The sequence below is a fragment of the Mobula hypostoma genome, unplaced genomic scaffold (genome assembly GCF_963921235.1).
Source record: "Mobula hypostoma unplaced genomic scaffold, sMobHyp1.1 scaffold_51, whole genome shotgun sequence".
Lineage (NCBI taxonomy): Eukaryota > Metazoa > Chordata > Chondrichthyes > Myliobatiformes > Myliobatidae > Mobula > Mobula hypostoma.
In genome coordinates this window covers 431,453-447,460 of record NW_026948233.1, presented here as the reverse complement: position 1 = coordinate 447,460, position 16,008 = coordinate 431,453, and the positions used below count along the sequence as shown (strand labels likewise).

The window sequence follows — 16,008 nt, the reverse complement described above, 5'->3', positions numbered from 1 at the left end:
TCATGCCACAGAGACCGTTTCTCCCTGGCTGGGCACGAGAGAGCCGGATTGGACAGTATGGAGGGAGCTTCACTCTCTGTCTGACCCCAGGAGTCTGTGATGGGACGGTGTGGAGGGAGATTCACTCTCTGTCTGACCCCAGGGGTCTGTGATGGGACGGTGTGGAGGGAGATTCACTCTCTGTCTGACCCCGGGAGTGTGTGATGGGACGGTGTGGAGGGAGATTCACTCCCTGTCTGACCCCGGGAGTGAGTGATGGGACAGTGCGGAGGGAGATTCACTCTGTGTCTGACCCTGGGAGTGTGTGATGGGACGGTGCGGGGGGAGATTCACTCTGTGTCTGACCCTTTTTTTTTTACAAAATTCTTTATTACAAATGTCGGTGCTATACAATATTTACAAACCCAGTGACTAACATATTTACTACACTACAAACAGACAATACATCTTAAACAATATATTGCCATCCTCATCAATGATGGCATTTACACCCCGCGGAGCCCAACGGTCCCGGAACACCTCTACGGTCGCCGTGGACTGTGCGTATTCCTTTTCAATGTTCACCCGGGCACGAACATACCCCCTAAACATAGCCAGGCAGTCCGCCCGGGGAGAACCTCCTGCCACCCTTTTCCAGGAGCCACGGATGGCAATTTTCGCCAGCCCCAGGAGCAAGTTGACAAGGACATCCTCATCCCTCTGTGCCCCCCTCCTTACTGGATGACCATATATAAATAGGGTGGGACTGAAATGCAACCAGAAGGCGAGAAGCAGCCCACGCAAAAACGCGAAAAGGGGCTGCAGCCTCACACACTCCACGTACATGTGGTACACGGTCTCCTCCAGCCCGCAGAAGTGACACGCGGCTGGGAGATCCGTGTACAGACTAAAGAACTTATTGCAGGGCACCGCTTTATGCAGCACCCTCCAGCCGAGATCCCCAAGGTGCATGGGGAGGACTCCCTTGTAAAGGGACTTCCATTGGGGACCCCCCTCACCTCCAGGTGGGAAGACCGACCGCCATGGCGTGTCGGGACGGTGGACAAAGGCTAGGAAGTGGAGGGTGTGGAGCAGCAGCCCATAAAGGTACCTCCTGCCTGCATCCCTGAATGGGATTGTGGGTGTCGATGAAAGACGGCTCAAGTTGTGTGGATTCGTCTCTCGGGTAAGGCTGCGGGGCCTGGGCCCGACGAGCAGCTCAGCTTGAGTCGATCCACACACCTGAGCCGCACCGACATCCGCTGAGGCAGGGCAAGGGTCGGCCAGGACCCCGCCCTCTGCCAGAGGAGGGGATTCCCGGCCTGAGGCAACCATGTTCCAGACTCTCAGTAGGTCCTGATAGAAGCCGGGCAGCCTCTGCAAAGCAGCACGGCTGACGCCTGCCGGTGGTAGCTGCATATCTTCGTGAAGGCAGCAGCCCCTCCGGAGGAAGAAAGTCGCCAACACGTGCCACCTGGGAGGGCGCTCCGCGTACAGGAATCTCTGCAGAGTCCTGAGGCGGAGAGCCGCCAGTCGTGTGCGTACACACACCAGCGACTGTCCGCCCTCTCCTACTGGGAGACTCAGAACCGCTGCAGAGACCCAGTGTTTCCTGTTTCCCCAGAAGAAGTCCACCAGCTTCCTCTGCATTCTCGCAACAAAAGGGGCAGGGGGGGCCAAGGTGACCATCCGGTACCACAACATGGAGGCCACCAGCTGGTTTATGACCACCACCCTGCCTCGATAGGAAAGCACCCTGAGAAGGCCTGACCAGCGCCCTAGCCGGGCCATGACCTTTGTCTCCAGGTCCTGCCAGTTCGCCAGCCAGGTCTCCCCAGAAGGACTCAGGTAGACTCCCAGATAGAGAAGGCGTCTGGTGCTCCACTCAAAAGCTCTCATCTCCTCCGGCAGGGAGTCCACCTGCCACTGGCCTACTAAGAGTCCGGAACATTTCGCCCAGTTGATCCTGGCGGAGGATGCCGCCGAGAAAACATCTTGGCACTCGCGCATCCTCCGCAGGTCACAGGGGTCTGTCATCATGAGGAGTACATCATCGGCGTAGGCCGAGAGGACGACCCTCATGTCCGGTTCGCGCAGAACCAGACCTGTCAGCCTTCGCCGAAGAAGGCTGAGGAATGGCTCGACACAGATCGCATACAGTTGACCAGACATGGGGCACCCTTGACGCACTCCTCTTCGGAAGGGAATAGGTGCTGTCAGTGATCCGTTAATCTTAACTAGGCACTCTGCGGCAGAGTACAGGAGCCGAACTCGGGCCACAAAGTGTGGTCCGAGCCCAATAGCCTGCAGGGTGCCCACCAGGAAACTGTGGTCCACCCGGTCAAATGCCTTCTCCTGGTCAAGAGAAAGAAACGCTGCCGGGGTCCCAGTCTCCTGGAGCAGGTGGATCAGGTCCCGTACTAGGTGGACATTGTCCTGGATGGAGCGGCCCGGGACTGTGTAAGATTGGTCAGGATGGACCACCTGTCCAATTACCGAACCCAGACGGTTGGCCATTGCCCGGGCGAAGATTTTGTAGTCCGCGCACAAGAGGGAGACCGGCCGCCAGTTCTTTAGCAGGCGGAGGTCTCCCTTCTTGGGCAGTAGGACCACAACAGCTCTTCGCCATGAGAGGGGCATTTCTCCGGTGGCTAGGCTCTCCCCGAGGACAAGGCTGTAATCATCCCCCAGGACATCCCAAAAAGCCTGATAAAACTCAACACTCAGTCCATCCAAACCAGGGGACTTGCCCCTCCGGAGTTGCCGAAGGGCAGTGGACAGCTCCTCCCGAGTCAGGGGGGCGTCCAGACGCACTGCATCCTCTGGACTGACCTTAGGCAAATCCTTCCAGACCTCATTGCACGCCTCCGCATTTGACGGATCAGGCGAGAATAAGGACCGATAGAATGAACGGACCTCGTTGTTAATTCCATCAGGGTCCGTGATGGAGGAGCCATCGGCAGCCAGCAATTCCACTAGCTGCTTTTGAACTCCCCGCCACCTCTCCAACGAGTAGAAGAAGGGTGAGCCACGGTCCAAATCCTGCAGCATTTGGATCCGTGACCTCACGTACGCACCTCGGGACTGCTGAAGCTGCAAGTCCCTTAGTGCGTCCTTCTTCTCCTGGTATTCCTGCCACAGCTGCTGGTCTCCAGTGGTCGGACCGAGGCGGGACTCCAGGTCAAGCAACGCTCTCTCAAGCCGCTCAATCTCAGAGCCCCGCCCTTTGGTCGACCCCCTAGTGTACTCCCGACATAAAAACCGGATGTGGGCTTTGCCCACATCCCACCATAGCCGTCGGGAGCAGAACTCTCTCCGCCTCTCCTTCCAGGAGACCCAGAACGCTCGGAACGAATCCCGGAAACGGCTGTCCTCCAGCAGCCGGTTGTTAAAATGCCAATACCCGGATCCCACCCGAGGGTGTAGTGGAATAAATTCCATCCACACAAGGTGATGATCCGAGCACGACACTGGCCGCATGGAGGACGCCGACACGCGGGAGGCGTAGGCCCGAGAGATGTAAATGCGGTCTATCCTGGAACCTCCCTCTCTCGACCTTCTCGAGAAGGCGCTAGAGTTGGGGTGAAAATTCCGCCAGCTGTCCACCAAGTCAAAGGAGCCGACTAGCTCCTTTAACTTTTTTGCTGATGCTGGGTCGCGTTGGAGGCCCGAACGGTCCTCCGCCTCGAGGGTACAATTGAAATCTCCCCCGAGGATGACGCAGTCCCCAGGATCGATGGAGCTCAGCAGGGTGGACAGCTGACAGAATAGGCGCGTCTGCATCACACCGCGCCTGGGAGCGTACACATTGATAAAATGCAATGGTACGCCATCCAGGCGCACAACCAGGTGGAGCAGACGGCCGGGCACAACGTCTTGGACTCTTTCAATTACTGGCTGGAAGGTCGGGGCCAACAGGATCGCCACCCCGCTAGAAATGGAGCTGAGGTGGCTCATGTAGACCCCGCCCTGCCACTCCAGGAGCCAAGCAGACTCGTCCCCAGGGATGGTATGGGTTTTCTGCAGGAAACTCACCGTATACCGCCCATCCCTGAGGACTGAGAGATTGTTATGCCTGCGAAGAGGACCCCTGCTGCCGTTTACATTGAGACTAGCTATGGTAAGCTTCATGGCGGGAACACACTAGGTCTCAGCAGCTGCGCCCATTTCGGTGAGAGCGGAGGTGCCTTCCACCACACTGTCCGGAAAGAAAGCAAGGATACCTTTTGCTTTCCGGGCTCGAGCGGTACCAGCAACACCCTGTGACCCACCATCCCCCGTAGGAGCGAGGCTGCTTCTCCCTCTGATGTCCCTTACTAGGTCATCCAGGAAAGATTTTAGTTGCCGTCTGTCGTTCCCCACCACCGCATTCCTCTTTCCCTTTCCCTTTCGTCTGAGGATGACTCGCAGGGACCTCACCAGCCTCGGCATGCTGGGCCAGCGAAGCGAGGCTAGCTGAGGCCGGTGCTTGGCACCCTCAGAGGTGAGAATGAAATGCTTAATTTCCTCTACAGGTATCAATGGGGATTTCTCAGGAGGGGTGAGGATGTCCATTGTTTCACTATCGAAAGAGTCCCCCTCCAACCCGTCACTGCAGACAGAATCCCCATCGGCCTCCCCGCATGTTCCAATAGATGGCTGCGCCTGCGTCCCACACCGCGCAGCGGGCACCTCGCTCTTACCTGCCTTCTCCACCGTCGCATCAGCCTCATCCACATTTGCGACAGTGGAGAGACAATCCCCAGGGACTCCCTGCAAGTCATTTATTGCTGGGGTCGATGTGCACAGAATATCGTCCTCCCTAGGGGGCAGGCATAGAGGGGAACCCGGCACCTTTGGTCCAAGGGATTCATAAGCCGCCTGGTGCTGAGAATGAGAGAGCTTTGCCTCGTCTCCTCTTACACTATTCGGTACACTGGCCTCCAGAGAGGCGCTGACTTGTAGGTCCTGGGTGGAGGCCTCCAGGGCTGCCTCATTTGTGCAAACAGGCCTATCACAAGCTTTTTGCACAACCACACCATCTACCCCAGGACTGGTGGCTACATCTGAGGACTCAGGTTTAGAACCAACCCCTACCCGGATTCCCACCCCTTCCTGGGACTCCCCCGCATCTACATCCCCTGCCCTCTTGCGGGAACGTTCCCTTCTCCTCTTCACGCTGGAGGAGCACACAGGTGCAGGCTTCACCGATGGGGCGGCGCCTTCTGTTTCCATCGCCCCGTCTGCTTGCGCACCTCCCCGAGCCCCACGCTCCACTTCAGACGAAATGGGTGTGAGCTCTGCGGCCTCAAAGGCCCGCTTCTTACTATGTTTGGATTTCCCCTTTGCCTTCTTACTCCGCACAGACTCCACCCCGTCCCCCACCTGAACTACAGGGAGAGGAGCAGGGACCGACCCAACCGTAGAAGTAGGGACAGGGGTAGGGGTAGGGGCAGGGTGAGGGGCTGGGGCAGGATCACGGGCGGGGGCAGGGTCAGATGCAGGTGCAGGCGCACGCGCAGGAGTAGGATCAGGGGCAGAGGTAGCTGCGGCACTGGTGCCCGAAGTGGGCTCCCTCGGGTTCCGGGCGGCAGGACAGTCCCTCCGAAAGTGCCCCACCTCCCTGCACGCATGGCACCGTGGGCGCTCGGAGCTCCAGTACACCTGATAATCTACTCCCTCGTGCCGGACAGTAAAGCGGCCCTCAACATCGTCCTCCCTTTCCAGCTGCATGAAAACCTGACGCCGGAAAGAGATTACGGTGCGGAGGGTGCGTCTCTTAAATTTGTGTCGGATGGCAGTGATCTCCGACCTTACTTGCCCTAAACGGGCCAGTGGGGGAAGCAAGTCCTCATTTGGAATGAAAGGCTTAACATGCCCAAGCACGATACGTTGCGTGGGGGCCGTCACCAGCTCCATAGGTAAAAAGATGTTGTCCACCGTGACTCCCCTGCTTGGGGCCCGGTGCACTAGCTCTTCATTCACCAGATAGAACACCGCCTTTCCGAACTCCTTCTCGGTGGCCAGAATACCACCTTTCCCCACAAGGTCCTCCATTGCCTCCGTACACTTTTCTAGTGTCATTCCAGGGCGCAAAATACATTGCACCCCACGTTCCACCTTCACCGACCGAAACAGGGCGTTGTCCGAGGCCGGGGAGGCAGCCGCCCTTGCGTAACTCCCCGAAGGCCCGCGACTCCCTGGAGACCGGTCCGGCATGCTGGCGCTCTTTCCAGTCCGAGAATTTTGCGGCGGTGCCAGTTAGAAGTCCTGGAGCGAGTCGAATAACTGGCCGGGAAAGTTTGCAGTCGACAGTTCCTCGCTGGCTCGGCGCCAGGAAAGGCTCCGTCGGACTTGCAGAGACCCAGGCCGGGAGAGGCCGAAACGTCCTTCCAGATGCTCCGGCACCGGCACCGACACCGGACGAAAAATCAGGAAAACAATGGAGGAGGAACGTTGCCCCGATGTCAATGGGGGGAAAACGACGGCGTTTGCCTCCGGTTTTGGAGCGAAACGGCTTACTGGCGAGTTGCCAGTGGCCGCAGCTGGGAGCTACGCAGTAAGCAGCCGCCAACAAACCCAGTCCAAACCGGCAGCAAAAACTCCACACCGAGCTTCCACGCCAACGCCGTCACTCACTCAGTTGTCCAAGAGACTTTTAGAGCCACCTCCAAAGTATTCCACGAACTTTATCCAGTAGTTTTCCTTCGATTTCTCCCAGCTCAGTCAGCACAGCTCCTCTCTGTGTCTGACCCCGGGAGTGTGTGATGGGACGGTGTGGAGGGAGCTTTACTCTGTGTCTGACCCCGGGAGTGTGTGATGGGACGGTGCGGAGGGAGATTCACTCTGTGTCTGACCCCGGGGAGTGTGTGATGGGACGGTGTGGAGGGAGCTTTACTCTGTGTCTGACCTCGGGAGTGTGTGATGGGATAGTGCGGAGGGAGGTTCACTCTGTGTCTGACCGCGGGTATTCCATCCCCCATCCCTCTCGTACTCGGGACCTCAGTGGTCTCACGTCTGTTATTTCAGTCGATTTTAACAGTCTGTTGGGCGTCAGGAGAGGGTCATTCAACCCGGAAGGGGGTTGGGTGGAGATGAGATCCTGGGCACCCAGACTCTGCCAGTCCGACCTCCCTCAGCCGGGAGCTGAGACGCTACTGTGTCAGTGTGAGGAGCTCCGACCCACTGTTGCGGTGCACAGGGTGCGGGGGGCAGCAGAAACCTCAAATAAACCTCAAGTCCGACATCAAGACAGGAAAGTTACAGGTTTATTGATTTTATCAGGACAAATGTAAATTAAACAATGTGTGAGCTGCTGACGTGCGGGAATAAATAAACTGCTCCCGACTCACTCACAGTCACACACAATTAACTGACCGGCGACAACGGTGAACGGTTGAATAATCAGTCCCGTTTCTCACCGTCACTCTGCATCGGGGAACCGATGATTATAAAATCACACTTCAGAACCGTGTCCGAGATCACTGCAGATCCAGGGTCACTGCCGAGGTATTTGTCTATTTAACATCATTATATCGGCCAGACTGCCGAATGCACCGTCCTCAGCAAAGGGAGCAAAAGGATTCTCTCCCGGGATAATCCCACCCCGGGAAACGGGTGTCCCAGACTGAGCCCCGGCCCCCGGGCTCTTCCTGTCTCTGTAATTCCCCGGGGTCTCGAACCCGCACATCCGGCGGAAGCTGCGCCGCTGGACAGGAGGCGGGAATACGTCACTACGGGAGCATAAAGATCGACGATAAGCGCGATCGCGGAGCTAGTTCCGTTAAAACCGTTGGGAATTAAATCTGGCGCGCGGACATTAAAGGTAAGGGGAAGGTGGGGTGCGGGGTTAAAGGGGAGGGCGGGGAATCGGCCAAAATGTCCCCATCCCACGGGTGAGGATGTTCACACATTCAGATGGTCACAGATACACTGTCAGTCCGGGTCTGGGTTCCTGCAGAGATCTCAGTTCCTTCTTCCCGGTCTCACTGAACCGATTCTGCCACAGCCTGAAACAGATGGGAGAATAAAGATGAAATAAACAGATTACACAACAGTGTCAGTAACAGGGGACTGGGGTTAATGTTTCAACAACCCTCACAGACAAATATCACCAGAAAACCCGCGGATCCGCTGATATTTTATCACATTGAACATTAACACAAACACTCACCAGATCCACTCCAGACTCGGGAGGGTCAGTATGAGGCGGCGGAGATCGGGGACAGATCGGTCTGTCAGCGAGTTAAATCCCAGGTTCAGCTCCGTCAGTGATGGGTTTGTACTGAGAGCGGAGACGAGATCCTCGGCACCAGAATCTGTGAGACCGACATTGATCAGCCTGGAGATGAGAGAGAGTGAGGGTGAAGGACACTGAGAGACAGGAGACGGTACAAATCCCCAGTGTTTATCAGTAATACAATTACTGATCACATTTATGTTCAGTGTCAGACACCCAGTGACTGTAAACACAATCTCCCACAGTCTGGTACTTACCCCAGTTTCTGTATTTTACACTCCGGGTTCCTCAGAGCCGCAGACACCAGTTTCACTCCTGAATCTCCCAGTTTGTTATCACTCAGGTTCAGCTCCGTCAGTGATGTGTTTGTACTGAGAACTGAGACGAGATCCTCGACACCAGAATCTGTGAGACCGACACCCGTCAGCCTGGAGATGAGAGAGAGTGAGGGTGAAGGACACAGAGAGACAGGAGACGGTACAAATCCACAGTGTTTATCAGTAACACAATTACTGATCACATTAATGTTCAGTGTCAGACACCCAGTGACTGTAAACACAATCTCCCACAGTCTGGTACTTACCACAGTTCCTGTATTTTACACTCTGGGTTCCTCAGAGCCGCAGACACCAGTTTCACTCCTGAGTCTCCCAGTTTATTCCGACCGAGTCTAAACGCAAACAGACAAATTGATGAACAAAGTGATTCAAACCGAGGGTCTGAGGGAATTTCTCTCACTCGGATATTTGAGGAAACATTAAACCCTTCAGTAAATCACTGATCGGAGTTCCCATCACTGTCAATGTCCCTCACTGCCCAGCTCCAGGGTATTCACCGAATGTCAGTAATTTAGTCTGTCGGTGTGACCCTGTAAACTCCACATATTCTGTCCCATTTCCCGATGGTTAGAAAAGTGTTACTGATGCGAGAGGGTCGGGATGGGCAGGGATGAAGGGGGCAGGGGGATGGGGAAGAGAGATCCCACAGGAGGAAGGGGAATGGGGTAGAGAGATACCGTAGAATGTAAGGGGATGGCATTTGTTACAATTCTTCACAATCGTACTTACTACAGTTTTCCCCAAATCCCTTTACATTGAAACAACACAATGGGACAGTTTCACAGTTCAGAGTGAGAGATAAATCAAGTTACCTCAACTCCCGACACTTGTGCAGCCCGGGTCCCAGCCGCTGGATTCCTTCACACTGAATGTGGCAGTTCTCCAGGTCGAGTTGTTTTATTGTATCACAGAGTCCGATGACATGAGACAGGACCGCGCAGTCAATCGGGGTCAGTGTCATTCCCATGAATGAAAGTGTTTCCTCTGATCCCAGTGCGGCCTGAGTAAGTCCACGATTCTGAGACTCAAACAGGTAGTGCAATGTGTTCAGGAGGCTCCTTTTACCAGCTTCACTCTCCATGTTTTCACTCCGGCGTTTAACTTCCTCCTTCACCCAGTCAATCACCCGGCAGGTTGTTTGATGAGGAAACGGACCCAGAAACTCCTCCAGGCCCCGAGCTGTCACTGGGGAGGAGAGACCAGCAACGAAACGGAAAAATACCTCAAATCGCCCATCTGTCGTGTTGTGGGCTTCAGTGAGAAATTTCAGGATATCCGTGGGACATATAGTCAGGAATTGTGCGACTGCAGCTACAAACTCTTGGATGGTGAGGTGTGGGAATGTGTACACTACACACCGGGCAGAATCCTCTCTCTCCAAAAGCTCCATCAGGAACCCGGACAGGAACTGGGAAGGCTGCAGATTGTATTTGATCAAATCTCCATCTGTAAACACTATCTTCTTCTCGGACACTCCTCTGAAGGCCATCTGACCAACCCTGAGTAACACATGACGGGGGTTCTCAATCTCACGGCCGTGGTTTTTCAGGATGTTGTAAATATAGTAGGAGTACAGTTGGGTGATGGTCTTGGGAACTCGCTGCGGGTCCCTGACTCTTTGTGTGAAGAAGGGGCCAAGTGCCAGAGCGAGGATCCAGCAGTAGGAGGGGTTATAGCTCATGGTGTACAGGATCTCGTTCTCCTCCACGTGTTTGAAAACAGCTGCCGCCACCGTCTGATCTTCAAAATGCCTGATGAAATATTCCTTCCGTTCCTCACCAACAAATCCCAGGATTTCAGCCCAGATACTGATCTTCGCCTTTTCCAATAAATGTAACGCCGTGGGACGGGTGGTCACCAGCACTGAACACCCTGGGAGCAGCTTGCTCTGGATTAAACTGTACACAATGTCAGACACTTCACACCACCACTCGGGATCTGGGCACTGGTGCTTGGGTTCTGTATCTCTTCGACTGTGTGCAAAATCGATTCTGTGTTTGAATTCATCCAAACCATCGAATATAAACAGCAATCCCTCTGGGTTCTTCCAGACCTCTCTCAGGATATCCCCAAAGTAAGGATACTGATCCAGAATCAGTTCCCTCAGGTTTATTCTGCAGTTAATGGAGTTTAAATCCCGGAATTTGAAACAGAAGACAAACTGGAATTGTTGGTATATTTTCCCCGTGGCCCAGTCATAAACAATCTTTTGTACCATTGTGGTTTTCCCGATCCCCGGGACTCCGGCCACTGCTGCCGAACTCCCAGATTTGGATTTCCTCCGGGAAAAGCTGCTCTGGAACAACCGATCTGTCTGGAGTTTCTCCAGCTCTCTGCGGAGATGTCTTTCTCTCCACTCCTCGTGGTCTCTGCCTCTTGCCAGCAGCTCATGTTCCACCAGTCTCCGATCTCGAACAGTAGAAATGACCGTGAGCTCAGCGTATCGATCAACCAGCTGGAAAACCTTCACCTTCTCCCTCATCAGGATCGTGTTGACTCTCAGTGATTCAGTTTGTGCCCGCAGAGTCTCCTTGTGTTTCTGTTGAACATCTTCCATGGGAACAGACAGTGGACAAACTGTTAGATGCTTCAACTCAGAACTCAGTATTTAAGCACACAAGAGTTAGCTCAAAGCTATTGGATTAATTGCATTCATCAATGGATGCTCGTACAGTAAAGTAAATTCCATTAACAGACCCCTGACTGGACAGAGGCCTGGTCCAGATAAACACCAGATCATTACATTTTCACAATTAACTGTGCTGTGAAGGTGCGTATTTCCCTGGTAGTTTACTGACCCCCGACTGTCCCGTACTGGACAAACTCCCTCGACTGTCACAGCTGTCATTTTTTCCTGTGGAAGAAACTTTTAATCCCCAGTGTTGATGTGGCGTATGGAGATGGAGAAAAGGGTACTGGGCATTCTGTCAAAGGAACAGGTCAGGGAATCGCAGCTCCCCGTCCCTCTCACCATCACCCTGTCAGGGAGGTGTGGGGTCTCACAGTGTGTCAGGGTCTCACAGTATGTTAGGGACCCTAACTAGGTTCTGTTGGGTCTGACAGTGAGTCAGGACCCTGTCAGACGTGTCTGGGGTCTCAGAGTGTGTCAGAACGCTGCCAGGGGTGTGTGGGGTTTCGCACAGTGTCAGGACCCTGTCAGGTGTGTGTGGGGTCTCACACCGTCTCAGGATTTTTTCAGGGGTGTGAAGCGTTTGGTAACGTGTCAGGACCCTATCCGGTGCTTGTGGGGTTCTTAGAGTGTGTCCTCTCCCTCTCATGTGTGTGTGGTGTCTCACGGTGTGTAAGGAGCCTGTGGTGGGTGTGTGGGGTCTCACTCTGTGTCAGGATCTTGCCAGGGGTGTGTGGGGTCTCAGTGTGTCAGGCTCCTGCAGGTGTGTGTGGGGTCTCACAGTGTGTCAGTATCCTGTCAGTTGTGTGTGGGCTCTCACTGTGTGTCCGGATCCTGTCGGAGGTGTGTGGGGATCTCACAGTGTGTCAAGACCCTGCCAGGTGTGTGGGGGGTCTCACACTGTCTCAGCATTTTGTCGGGTGTATGGCATCTGGCAATGTGTCAGGACCCTATCTGATGTGTGTGAGGATCTTAGAGTGTGTTCTCTCCCTCTCATGTGTGTGTGGGGCCTCACAGTGTGTCAGTAACCTGTCAGGAGTATGTGGGGTGTCACAGTGTGTCAGGATTCTGTCAGGGCTGTGTGGGATCTCACAGTGTGTCAGAATCCTGCCAGGGGTGTGTGTAGTCTCACAGTCTGTCAGGACCCTGTCAGGGGTGTGTAGGGTGTCACAGTACATCTGGGGTGTGTGGGCTCATGCAGATTGTCAGCACCCTGCTAGGGATGTGTGGGTCGCACAGTCTGTCAGGAACCTTTCAGGGTTATGTGGGGTCTCACAGTGTGTCAGGACCCTGCCAGGGGGGTGTGGGGTGTTACACTGTGTCAGGAACCTTCCAGGGTTGTGTGGTGTCTCACACTGTGTCAGGATCTTGTCAGTGGTTTGTGGGGTCTCAGAGTATGTCAGGACCCTAACTACGTTCTGTGGGGACTGACAGTATGTCACGACCCTGTCAGAGGGGTGTGGGGTCTCAGTCTGTCAGGAACCTGTCAGTTGTGTGTGGGGTCTCACAATGTGTCAGGACCCTGTCAGGGGTGTGTGGGGTATCGCAGTGTGTCAGGACGCTGTCAGTGGTGTGTGGCGTCTCACTGTTTGTGAGGACCCTGTCAGGCATTTGTGGGGATCTCACAGTCTATCAAGACCTGTCAGGGGTGTGTGGGGTCGCACAGTGTGTCAGCACCTTTTCAGAGGTGTGTCGGGTCTCACAGTGTGTCAAAAACCCGCCAGGGGTGTGGGGGGTCTCACACTGTCTCAGGATTTTTCCAGGGGTGTATGGCGTCTGGCAATGTGTAAGGACCCTATCCGGTGCGTGTGGGGGTCGTAGAGTGTGTCCTCTCCCTCTCGTGTGTGCGGTGTCTCACGGTGTGTCAGTAACCTGTCAGGGGTGTGTGGGTCACACAGTGTTTCAGGACCCTGTCAGGGGTATGTGGGGTCTCACAGTAGGTCAGGACGCTAACTAGGTTCTGTGGGGTCTGACACTGAGTCAGGATGTTGTGTGGGGTGTGTGGGGTCTCACAGTATGTCAGGACAATACCATGGGTGTGTGGGTTGTAAAACTGTGTCAGGAACCTGTCAGGGGTGTGTGGGATTTAACACAGTGTCAGGAACCTGTCAGGGGTGTGTGGGGTCTCACAGATTGTCAGGACAATGGCAGGGGTAAGTCGGGTCTCACAGTGTGTCAGGATACTTTCAAGGTTGTGGGGGATCTCAGAGAGTGTTTGGACCCTGTCAGGGGTGTGTGGAGTCTCACTGTGTGTCACGATACTGTCAGGAATATGTGGGACTCACAGTATGTCAGGACCCTCTCAGGGGCGTGTGGGTTTTCACAGTCTGTCAGGACTCTGTCAGGTGTGTGTTGGGTCTCAAAGTGTGTCAGTACGTTGTCAGGGGTGTGTGGGGTCTCACAGTGTGTCAGGAACCTGTCAGTGGTTTGCGGGGTCTCACAGTATGTCAGGGCCCTAACTACGTTCTGTGGGGTCTGACAGTGTGTCAGGACCCTGCCAGGGGTGTGGGGGGTCTCAGACTGTCTCAGGATTTTGCCAGGGGTGTATGGCATCTGGCAATGTGTCAGGATCCTATCCGGTGCTTGTGGGGGTCTTAGAGTGTGTCTTCTTCATCTCCTGTGTGTGTGGGGCCTCACAGTGTGTGAAGACCCTGTCAGTGGTTTGTGGGGTCTCACAGTATATCAGGACCCTAACTACGTTCTGTGGGGTCTCACAATGTGTCAGGATCTTGTCAGGGGTGTTTGGGCTCTCAGAGTGTGTCAGGTCCTGTCAGGGGTATGTAGGCTGTCAGAGTGCATCAGGGGTGTGTGGGTTCACACAGATTGTCAGGATCCTGCAGGTGTGTGTCGGGTCTCACAGTGTGTCAGGAACCTGTCAGGTGTGTGTGGAGTCTCACAGTGTGTCAGGACCCGGCCAGGGGTGTGTCGGGTCTCACAGTGTGTCAGGACACTGTCACTGGTCTGTGGCGTCTCACGGTTTGTGAGGACCCTGTCAGGGATTTGTGGGGATCTTACAGTCTATTAGGACCTGTTAAGGGTGTGTGGCGTCTCACAGTGTGTCAGGAACCTGTCAGGTGTGTGTGGGGTCTCACAGTGTGTCAGGAACCTGTCAGGTGTGTGGTGGGTCTCACAGTGTGTCAGGACCCTGTCACTGGTCTGTGGCGTCTCACGGTTTGTGAGGACCCTGTCAGGGATTTGTGGGGATCTTTCAGTCTATTAGGACCTGTTAAGGGTGTGTGGCGTCTCACAGTGTGTCAGGAACCTGTCAGGTGTGTGTGGGGTATCACAGTGTGTCAGGACCCTGTCAGGGTTCTGTGGGGTCTCACAGTGTGTCAAGACCCTGTCAGAGCTGTGTGGGGTCTCGCAGTTTGTCTGGATCCTGTTAGTAGTGTGTGGAGTCACACAGTCCGTCAAGACCGTGTCCGTGGTTTGTGGGGTTTCACAGCGGCTCAGGGTCTCGCAGTATGTCAGGACGCTAACTATGTTCTGTGGGGTCTCACAGTGTGTCAGGACCCTGACAGGGGGATGTGGAGTGTTACACTGTGTCAGGAACCTTCCAGAGGTGTGTGGCGTCTCACACTGTGTCAGGATCTTGTCAGTGGTTTGTGGGGTCTCACAGTATGTCAGGACCCTAACTATGTTCTGTGGGGTCTGACAGTATGTCACGACCCTGTCAGGGGTGTGTGGGGTCTCAGTGTGTCAGGATCCTGCAGGTGTGTGTGGGGTCTCACAGTGTGTCACGACACTGTCAGGTGTATGTCAGGTCTCACAGTGTGTCAGTATCCTTTTGAAGGGTGTGGGGGATCTCACAGCGTGCTTGGACTCTGTCAAGGGTGTGTGGGGTGTCTCAGTTTGTCAGGACCCTGTCAGGGGTGTGCGGGGTCTCACAGTGTGTCAGTACCTTGTCAGGACTGTGTGGGGTCTCAGTTTGTCAGGACCCTATCAGGGGCGTGTGGGTTTTCACAGTGTGTCCGAACCCTGTCAGGGGTGTGGGCGGTCTCAGGATTTTGCCAGGGGTGTATGGCGTCTGGAAATGTGTAAGGACCCTATCCGGTGCGTGTGGGGGTCTTAGAGTGTGTTCTCTCCCTCTCGTGTGTGCGGTGTCTCACGGTCTGTCAGTAACCTGTCAGGGGTGTGTGGGTCACAGAGTGCGTCAGGACCCTGCCGGGGGTGTGTGGGTCATACAGTGTGTCAGGACCCTGTCCGGGGTAAGTGGGGTCTCACAGTAGGTCAGGACGCTAACTAGGTTCTGTGGGGTCTGACACTGAGTCAGGATCTTGTAAAGGGTGTGTGGGGTCTCACACTGTGTAAGGATCCTGCAGGTGCGTGTGGGGTCGCACAGTCTGTCAGCACCCTGCCAGGGGTGTGTGGGTCTCACAGAGTGTCAGGACAATGTCAGGGGTATGTCGGGTCTCACAGTGTATCAGGATACTTTCAAGGTTGTGGGGATCTCACAGAGTGCTTGGACCCTGTCAGGGGTGTGTGACGTCTCACAGTGTATCAGGATCCTGTCAGGGGTGTGTGGGGTCTCAGTGTGTCAGGATCGTGCAGGTGTGCGTGGCGTGTCAAAGTGTGTCAGGACCCTCTCAGGGGCGTGTGGGTTTTCACAGTGTGTCAGGACTCTGTCAGGTGTGTGTTGGGTCTCAAAGTGTGTCAGTACCTTGTCAGGGGTGTGTGGGGTCTCACAACGTGTCAGGAACCTGTCAGTTGTGTGTGGGATCTCACAATGTGTCAGGACGCTGTCAGTGGTGTGTGGCATCTCACGGTTTGTGAGGACCCTGTCAGGGATTTGTGGGGATCTCACAGTCTATCAGGATCTGTTAAGGGTGTGTGGGGTCTCACAG

At 54.9% G+C, this 16,008-nt stretch overlaps 1 protein-coding gene across 1 annotated transcript in view; it reads right to left on the bottom strand.

Moving 5' to 3' along the window:
- Positions 1-7,195: 7,195 nt before the first annotated feature.
- The window catches only part of LOC134342083 (NACHT, LRR and PYD domains-containing protein 3-like), a 57,516-nt gene continuing 48,703 nt past the window's right edge, over positions 7,196-16,008 (bottom strand). The window contains 6 exon segments of the mRNA XM_063040028.1: positions 7,196-7,923; positions 7,925-7,967; positions 8,132-8,299; positions 8,455-8,625; positions 8,781-8,867; positions 9,348-11,085. Coding sequence (XP_062896098.1) covers positions 7,894-7,923; positions 7,925-7,967; positions 8,132-8,299; positions 8,455-8,625; positions 8,781-8,867; positions 9,348-11,085 — 2,237 coding nt within the window. The 3' untranslated portion in view covers positions 7,196-7,893.